A 9,864-nucleotide genomic window follows, 5' to 3' on the forward strand; every position below is an offset into this window, starting at 1 on the left:
TTTTGGCCTAATCAGTGGTATAAAAGCGTTCTACAGATACCAACATAATACAAGGAATGGGATCTGTGTTGACTGATCAGGTCATATACAGATATGTAATGCAGACCCACCACGGTCATACAGTTAAGACCTGGTTACAGAGTGCCTTGTGAAAGGTGTATAAAACATTGGATTGGCTGAGTAGTTCATGTAGTTGGCATACTTCTTACTTTTTTCCCCTGCTCGCTGCTTCATGAGACACATTCCTGTGAATTTCAAACCTAGAGCATCTGCTTTAGTGTTTGACTGCTTGCAGTCATTTCATGTTTCGTCAGACTTAATGTTGATTAGTTCTTAGTTGAACTGCTTTTAGATGCTTTATGCCACTGTTGTGTTTTCTTTTTGATGACCAATACTGTCCAATCTCTTGGTTATATTGTGACGAAGGTCATTAGGCATCCCTCTGATGCAGAAGCATCATTAAGCTCAAATTGTGGTAGGTGGTCTGGTAATCCTATGTATTTAATTTGTTTCGGGATTAGAGGATGAGAGTATTGAATTGTTGCAGGAACTTGGGATGAACAACTTATTTCTGAGAGATGGAGGGAAATAAATGAATATTCTGACTATAACTGGGGTTGTGTTGCAAGGTTGGGTGCACTGACATTGCGTGCAAAAAAACTAGATTGTTTGTGTTTTGTACACGTTTTGTTTGTTGTGGTCTTCACTTAAGAGTTATGCCCCATACTAGTTTCCTTGATTGATAAATGGCCTGCTACACTTTTGTTCTCAGAGGCTCCAAACATATGAAAGGTAATGGGAAGAATGGTGGCAAATGATCTAAACCACTGGCAAAGATTGTCTTCTGTTGGATTTTTGTTGGCCAAGCTTTGCAGGTGTTAGTTTAGTAATCTTGTACAGTAAGTAGCTGTCTTAACCCGGTGCACAGTAGATTGTTTCTCTCAGGAAGTGGGGTTTTTGAATTGAGGTTTTTGAATTGACTGTAACACCAGTTAATTGCATGTGCTTACTAAAACTGTGGGCTTAGAATTTCTAAAGAACAAGCCTTAAACTTGTATAGATTATAGGACTTAAGGGTAAGTTTTTTAATTCTAATTAATATTTCTAATGCAGATTTCTAACCTTAAAATACCCCGTAGGTGCCAGCCTGGGCCCAGAGTATTTTTTAGCAGTACCCCACACACCTGTGGGTGGAGGCATGCGGCTCCATGCTGTTCCGACAGTGCCAGAGTGGATCTGCCACACTCGCACGCTGACTTCTGTTTCTTTCTTGCTGCGCTTTTTCATGCAGATCTGGAGCCCTGTTTCCTACTTTGGCACTTTTCCGGCAACTCCATATCTTTTCCACAGTGAACTAGAGAACGATTTTCCCACTGAAAACAACAGGATTTAAACTGCGCCACGACTGCTGGAACCAGATGTTGGTTACGAACCCGAATGAGGTGTGAACTCAAAGCAATGTGATTCGTGTGCCCTTGTGCACTCGAAGGTGATTTGAGATCATAATGCAAGTTGCATGTAGTTAGCACAAAAAGTCATGGCCTTTGCATACATCCTGCTTCAAGTTGCAGTCTTGTTCCCAGTCCCAGGGCCATTCCCTCCACTCCCTCTTGAAGTCTTCTGGTATGTAGAAGTCCAAACGTATGCATGAAAAACCAAAGTAGGAGTTAACCCAATCCCACTGCTCTGACTCCAAAGAGAAGACGCGAGGGGGTCAACAAGTCCATGGGGGTCACTGGCCACAAAGAGTTTCCCAGGCAGTTGTCAACCCAGAGCAAATTGAGGCCTCCAAAGAGGTCCTGCTGCAAATTATGAATCCATCTCCTGTTGGTGTTTTCAGGTTCCACAGAACCACTTGGACATGCATTCAGGTTACCGCCTGCAGGTCCCTCCCTAGCACTCTCTGTTCCCTCTAGAACCAATACTAGGCCCGAAATGACTCTGGTGCAGGCTTCCACCCTAACCCCCGGTTCCATGCCGGTTTTTGCCACTGTGACAGAAGTGCCGGTGGATGATTCGGTGTCACGGCCCATAACTCATCTCAAACTGACGTTAGCACAAGCTCAACTGATATTGTGCTATGAGAATATAAAAGAGCAACCTTTTCATGCACCCTGATTCTAACCCTGTGCCTATACCACATCTCACCCATCCATAGGCGCCACGTTCTCTTTTTTCGCTCGGATCCTGACCCTATTCCAGAGCAGGTTTACCCCAGAATGTTGATGATGGTGATAATGATGGAGAGGAAGATGGCTGGCACCCCTCCCCCGTTTACAATGATGATGCCTTATACCTTGATTTACAAAACACCAGCAAGTTTGAGATCTCCCCGAGACGAAGGTCAACCTAGCAAATGGGTCACCAATGGAAGAAAGTGCCTCATTTGTAGTGGTGGTTCGGAGGGCAGCTGCGGTACTAAACCAACACCTGCCCTCAATTGAGACTAAAGCAAATGTTTTGACAGAAATTCTGCAGCCTGGCCGGCAACATTCAAGCCCTTGCTACCATTTAATGATGCCCTCTCACATACTCTGATGGCTACATGGTTGAAGCCATCTTCTTACTTGCCTCTTAAGAGGCAGATGACCAGGTGTCCTAGACCACGCCTGGTGATCTGGATTTTCTTACCAAGCACCACATGCCAGAGCACCTTATCGTTCTGCCCTTAAAGATGAACCCTAACTCAATTCCCATTAACGCCTCTGATGAATGTATTTTCCTCTGCTATCTTGGCACTGCGATACATAAACTCAGTCTGTCTGTTGGACCGATACACATGTGCCCTTTGGCAGATGGTCAGGCAGATCTTGCCAGCAGGGCCTTCTCTGACTCAGACAATACATGGCGGACAGGACACTGCCATGTATTTTATCCTCGACAGTCTGGGTACCACAGAATGCATTGGTAGGGCAATCGGTACTAGTGTTGTCCTTCGTAGATATGCCTGGATGATTTCCACCAGGTACTCCGGTGACAGCGACAGCCTTTCCAGCAATTGATAAAGTAGACCTGCCAGGCCTTTCAAGGACACAGAAAGATCGAGCAGGCAATGCACAGACCAGCAGTAGCACCAGTTGTCCCCTGCTACAACTTCCAACAAACCATTTACTTTGTCAAGAGCAGTTTATGCGCAACCAGTGGGGGACAGGATTCAGCTCTTTCTCCCGGGTTGGTGATCCAACATATTTGTCAGATGAGTTCTGAAAATTGTTCAGACAGGCTACTAACTACATTTCCTCTCCTCCCCACTCAATATCCATCTCACTCCAGAACTAATTTCAGTAGATCATCTCTTCATGCTGCTACAGGAGGTCAGCCTTTTGTTTTCCAAGGTTGCAATAAAGAGTGCACCGGACCAGGAGAAAGATGGGGGTTGTTTATCTTGTTGTTTCCTTGTCCTGAAAAAGTATGGGAGCCTCAGTTATATCTTTTACCTCTGATGCTTGACCACTTTCTAACAGAAGGGAAAATTCAAAAGGGTCACATTGACTCAGATCCTATCTGCTCTGGACCCAGGGACACTGGATGGTGACTTGCAGGACACATTTTCATATAACCGTCCTGCATTCCCACAGGGGGTTACCTGCAGTTCAAGCTGGGCTAGGAGCATTTTCAATTTGCCATGCTACCCTTCGGCCTCACCAGCATCTCTTGAGTGTTCTGGAAAGTGAGGGTGGTGATCGCTGCCCATCTTCGCATATCAGAGTTCCTGTACTCCTGTTCCTTGATAATTAGCTGCTGAAGGCAGGCTCGCCACATTCCGTTTGTGGGCCACATCCAGATGACTTTTTAACTTTGTTTTTTTTTTAACCATAAACAAGTTAGTCTCACCTAATTCCTCACCAAGGCTTCCATTTATATGGGTGAACAAGGAAATGGTAGCAATCATGGCTTTTTCTCTGCACCAAGAAGCCCAGGACATTTGGACAATGAGCTCAATGGTTCAGGCTTTATCCTGAGTCCGGGGGAGGGTATCTCTGAGGATTCTTGATCTAACAGTTTTGTTTGTTGATATCTGCAAGAAATTTCATTTGGAGACACATGCTGGAACAAGGAGCTCCAGTTCCCCCTTTTTGCCAGTTCCACTCCTTCCACAATTTCTGAAGAAGATCAAGAGTGACCGAACCAATGTCATCTTAGTGACTTGGGATTGGACCAGCTGAGTGTGTAACTCGGCTCCTGACAAAGAGCATCTCTCCTCAGAACAGGTTATTGCTTCAGGAGAACCTTCTGTCCGAGGACTGCCTCCTCCCCTGAATCTTCACAGCTTGCTCCTTCCATGTGTGGAGATTGAGCAGCTGCTGTTAGCTGCTGTTGATCTGCCACTTGAGCTGGTAGATGTCATCCTTGCTGCTAGACTCCCCTACATGAAATCAGTCAATGCTGGATGCTTGGACAAGCTTGTGACCCGTGATCTGTGCTCCCCAACCCCCCTCAAAAGTGGAGGAGAGTCTCCATTGGTTGGACTTCAAAGAGGTTTTTAGTTTTTACATAGATCATGCCACTTTGTGTGATTCTCCGGGGCAAAGAAATGAAAGGCTTTGTAAAATAGGACCTTGTTGAGGTGGATAGTCCTCTGCATTAAGATGTGCTATACTTTGGCAAAGAATCAACCTCCTGAAGGTCTGAAGTCCATTCCACCAAGGCCACTACCAATGTGTTGGTGCTTGCATTTGATTTATGTCGGCTGCATCTTGGACGTCGACGAATGCGTTTAAAAATCACTACTGCCTTGACATTCTGGTCAGAAGGGAAGGACTACGCTCGATTCTGCAGGACTTTTTGGTCTGAGCCCACTTCACAAACCCACCTCCTGCAGAATGTACTGCTTTAGTATCTATTCTGCGTTTAGATGTATCCATCAGAAGAACAAGTTATTTATCTTTAGTCGAGCAGTTTCTTACTCGCAGCCCTCGCACCTGTGTGGAGTAGCTTCTTTTTAACAACTAAAATGGTTCCAAGTTAGTGATCAGCACACTGTTTTCATCATTTGATCATGCTCAGCCTCTCTAGGTGCAGAAAGTGGAAAAACAAAAAACTGATGTCAGTACGGAAAGGTGATGCTAATAAATGGTTCCACTCCATTACTTCCTGGGTGGTATGAGTCATGGAGGAGCCTCACAATGGCACCTAGTTACGCATTGGAGCACTTCTACAAAAAAATTGCCTGGATTCAACCTTAGAATACCTGGTGAGGAGTCTGCGGTTACAACCACCACTTGTTCATTAAGGGCTGTATGCTGTGCAATAAATGTTCTATATTTTGTTGTTCAAACATTAGAGGTTGAATGAAGTTTTATTGTACTCATCGAAAAGAAAATGTAATAATGATACAATGTAGTGTGTATTGTGCTGTGGCTGCATTTAACATTCATCTAGCCCTTCAGAAGTTACCAAAACCTGAAATGTTTGGATCTTTCGACTAGACTGCAGAGCTTCACGACCTTTCATTTATTCTAATTTTGAATCCATTGTGTTTATTTTTCTCTGTTTTTTTGCAGTGATGAACAGAAAGTGGCCCAAACGGTGAATGGGAAGAAAGCTTCTCGCCTTGGACGGAGCGAAGAGCAAGGGTCACGAAAACGCAAGCGATCCAAGAAGTCACACAAAAGGAAACAAAAGAAACGGTCGCACAAAAAGCTGAAGAAGCGGAAAAAGGAGGAGCCTGTTGAGTCTTCGACTGAAAGTGAGAGTTCCGATGAGAGCACTTCCCGGGCAAAAAAGGTGAAACGAAAGAAAAAAACTCGGAAAAAGCCTCCAAGGAAGCCACCATCATCTTCTGGGCAGGAGAGTGATTCATCTGATTCCAGCGGTTTGACAGAGAGCACCTCGGAAGCAAGTGAGTCAGATGATAAAAACAAAAATCAGACTAAAAGTCATAAGAAAAGACGCCACCGTTCAAAAGCTAAGAAAGACTATGAATCTCAAGAGAGGAAAAGCAAACGGAAAAATTGGAAAGTGGCAAATGATGACCGATCAGACAGTTCCGATGAAGACTGATTCAAGGACATGGCACTGAACAACTAGACCTCTGAAAAAATATCTTTAAATGTGACTTCCAGAGTATTTCAATGTTGATAGAAAACTGATTTTAAGGAGACTTTTTATCTTCCTGGAGCCATAATTGTCTAGGCGCTTGACCTGGAGAAGGCTTGGCAGGTGAAATGCAAGACTGGCTGGGAACTATTTAATTCTTGATATTTCGCCAAATGAAATATTTGGGGAGGTTTGAAACAATTGGTAAAGAGAATATAAACGAGTCATGTCTTTAGGCGCAAGGAAATAGCTCAGTGGCTGCATTTAGGTTACAAAAGCACTCCTATATTTTTAGGGTGATTGAGAAATTGTGAGCTTCTCTATAATGATACTCCTTTGTTGAAGTTCTGACTAAGCATTTAAGAAGAAGCCAGCATTACACGAGAGGACAAAAACGGAAAACATATTACATGAAATACCATGTTGAGCTGTTCCAATTCTCTCTTTTGCTCTTTGACAACACCCCAATGGAGACCAACTTCGGGAAAGAAAGTGTGGGATAGCAAAATTGAGGTTTTATTTCTCCTGCACGTTGTTCCAGGATACAATTGTGTTTTTTTTTTTTGTAACCCAAAAGCAGACGCATTGTCAAAAGCACAGTGTAATTGAAAAGAACTAATGACCAAGATTTATATTTCAGTACAGTGGATTCCTCAATGTGCTGAACCGATATCCTCGTTTACCAAGCAATGCATTTGGTGGCGTCAGTTGGTTTTCATCACATCCCGAAGGAATTCATTCCATATTTTAAAAATCTTTCTGTTACATACTTTGTTCCAGATCTGTTTGTCTTGCATACTTGTTGGAGGATTTATACTTGTCTCCATGAATAAACCTCTTTATACAACGTGAAAAATTGAATTTGGGCTGTTAGTGTTGCTTTAATGAGCATAGGTTAAGGCACTGTGCCTGTTCATTTCCCCTGTACTTTATCATACTGCAAACAAAAAGGGGATGATTCCAGGCAGACAAACGGAATACCTATCTAAGAGCCATTTTCTTTTTGCTGTTAAGGTTTTGTGTTTTTTAAATCAGGCTGTTGGTAGGGCTCATGTTGAGATTGTTAGCCATACATCTGTGAGCTACATGCTCCGTACTTTGCAGAGGCCACATACAAATTATATCCACCAGGGTTTCCTATTTTGCTTGGGGAGTTTTAATTTCAACCAGGATAATTTAACATGAACTGTAATTGGGTGTAGTACACAGTGAAATTCTGAAATGTAATTTAAAAATGCAATAATTTGAGGATAACTACACCTCTTTGAAGTGTATGTGTGTGTGTGTGTGCGCCTGCGTGTGTGTGTGTGTGTGTGTGTGTGTGTATTAGTTTTTGAAGGTAAGTATTCTGTGCTTTGAGTGCGCTTCTACTATTTTATAGCATTACCTTTTTAAGTTTTTAAATGTTTAATTGTAGAACCGAACATTTTGGTAAATCTTTTGAAGACTAAGGTGATGGAGATCCTTCCTAATAATGAACTGTCCAGTTGTTCTCAAATTCGTATACTTTTCAAACTCCCTGCTATGACACAATAGTTATATTTTCAACATTAAATGCAATAACAAGCGTAATTTATCCGCCTTATTCTTTTTTTGTTTTTCTCTTAAAATAATGCAGAAAAGTAATGTTTTTTTCTGTAATGTTATACTTCTTCAAAGATATTATTTTCTCGCTGTCCCAATTATTAATTAGTTCCCTAGTTCACTGTTGACTTGCTGATCCATGATACTTCACTATTAATTGGTGTCTACTGTTTCTGCAGCACAGAGATATCAAGTTACTGTTTATCCAGCAAGTCTGAGGGCTTTGGGGTTTTTTTTGCACTCTGGTACGCAATTAAGTATTTCCTATTCATAAATGGAAGGCAAAGAGTATCCGGAGTAAAGCAGCAACATGACTATTTATAGTTTAGCCAAAGAAAGCAGACATTTTTGTGAAGTCCATGAGAGCTACAGTAGTCATTACAGTAGTACTTGGATCCTTAAAAGTACACATGCAGATCTTTCGCACTGGTTTTCCAAAATTTTGCATAACAAAAACAAATATAAATGTACATTTGCACTTTTAACTTTTCTTGTTTTTTGTTTCAAAGAATTTTCCTTTCCACCTACACCCTTGTTAAATATTGGATTGGCACATTCTTGTTCCCACACTTGAAACAAATGTATGCTGCTCTGGACTTTTTAAGTCTGTATATGTTTCCAGGGTGAGAAGATACTTGCAAGGGATTTCTGAATGCCACAAAACTATGGATTTATAGGTGTTCCTCGAGAATCAGCCGGGATGCTCTTTAATGCAATACTTAAGTTTACGATTGCAGACAGTCCACCATGCTATTGCAATTTCTGTTAGCAATTTCAGTTTGTGAGGCCAAAATACATCTAATCCTGATTCTGTGTTTCAGTAGTGCAATGTAGCCTATGCAAGTTTAGCTTTTTGCGCCCCTTACATCAGACATGGGGACAGAGGTCAACAACTTTGCAAATGGGGCCCCTATGTCTCCAGCTTCAGGAACAAATAGTGTGAGAAGTGTGACGAAAACAAATAGCGCTATTTGGTGTGTCTGTGTGTTAGAGAATGGGCTCGGCAGGGTTTTTCAATACATTCCCTGGTATTGTTTCAAAACCCTTGTTGGTTTTGAAACAATACCAGGTGGGTTAGGGAATAGGATCTACTGGATATTTCCATGTATTCCCTGGCATACATTCAAAACCCTTGTCTCTGTATAAAGGGCACATACTGAAACAGTTGCTTTAAGCTTATTCTACCGATCTCAAAAGTGCTGTTCTGCTTTTTAAATCTGTCCCAAACTCCCAATACAAGGAACACTCAAGTTGAAAATGAAAACGAAAATGTTGTAAGACTGTGCAACATTCATTTTAAATTTTAGTCCAAATGTAGCAATTACAACATGTTTATGATGCACTTGGTTTTGTCAAATGTGTTTCTTCGTGACTTGGACGGTAATGAATGTTGTTATTACTGAATGCTGCTTTGCCATGTGAACTACTTCTAATTTTACTCATGAGTGCAGTGTAATTTGTTTGTGCTTTTGTATATTCTGGTAAGTGCGGCTTATAATGATCTATCCTGTAATAATTTGCAGGTTCTTAATAAACAAAAAAAAATCTTTTTTTTTTCAGTGAACATTCGGCATCATTGTGTTTTTACATTTGGTAACTGAGTCTTTTCCCCATAATAGGCAGAATCACTCTGTCTGCGTCATCACTATTTACATAGTTCTGTAAAGTAGCTTGAATGCTGAGAGTACGGAAGAGAAATTTAGTTTATGCTGTCTTCTCTGCAAGGAGTTTCCTGAAATATTTCCGTTCTTAACAAACAACTTACTTGAAATTCAAACAGAAACAATTCTAATATTATGATTTAGTGAACAATTCACATAGGAAAATACTTTTAGGATCCGTCTGCTCTCCTAGTCTTTAAATAATATTTTCCCAGAAATACAGAATACATTTGGAAATATAGAATTCAGTTGCTAGACTTCAGCTCAGTCTTTCCTAACTATTAACACAACTCTCCCTTCAAACGTCCTAGTTCTGCTGACCCTTATTCGAACATCTTCAATTACCTGCAGTTACTGGTGTTCTTACAAATAAGAACACCATGACTGTATGGTGTCAGTTCAAGGGGTTACTACGAGTGTGCGTCCCGAAATTGGTAAGATTTGTTGCCTCAGCATGTGCTTTCCAATTTTGCACACTATTTTGCTGCATAACTTTGAGATTTTTATGTTTTGATATTCTGATGTTTGATAGTTGTGGGGTTGTCTTAAAAACACGTTTAAGTTAATAGGATTGTAAGCC

The 9,864-nt window shown here is 41.4% G+C and overlaps 1 protein-coding gene across 3 annotated transcripts in view; it reads left to right on the plus strand.

Moving 5' to 3' along the window:
- The window catches only part of NKAPD1 (NKAP domain containing 1), a 172,646-nt gene extending 163,459 nt beyond the window's left edge, over window positions 1–9,187 (plus strand). For all 3 annotated transcript variants that reach the window (XM_086957186.1, XM_086957188.1, XM_086957187.1), the window contains one exon: window positions 5,505–9,187. In XM_086957186.1, coding sequence (XP_086813312.1) covers window positions 5,505–6,003 — 499 coding nt within the window. In that variant the 3' untranslated portion in view covers window positions 6,004–9,187. The remainder of the gene's footprint in view (window positions 1–5,504) is intronic.
- Window positions 9,188–9,864: the final 677 nt, after the last annotated feature.

Source organism: Lissotriton vulgaris, chromosome 2_1 (genome assembly GCF_964263255.1).
Source record: "Lissotriton vulgaris chromosome 2_1, aLisVul1.2, whole genome shotgun sequence".
Lineage (NCBI taxonomy): Eukaryota > Metazoa > Chordata > Amphibia > Caudata > Salamandridae > Lissotriton > Lissotriton vulgaris.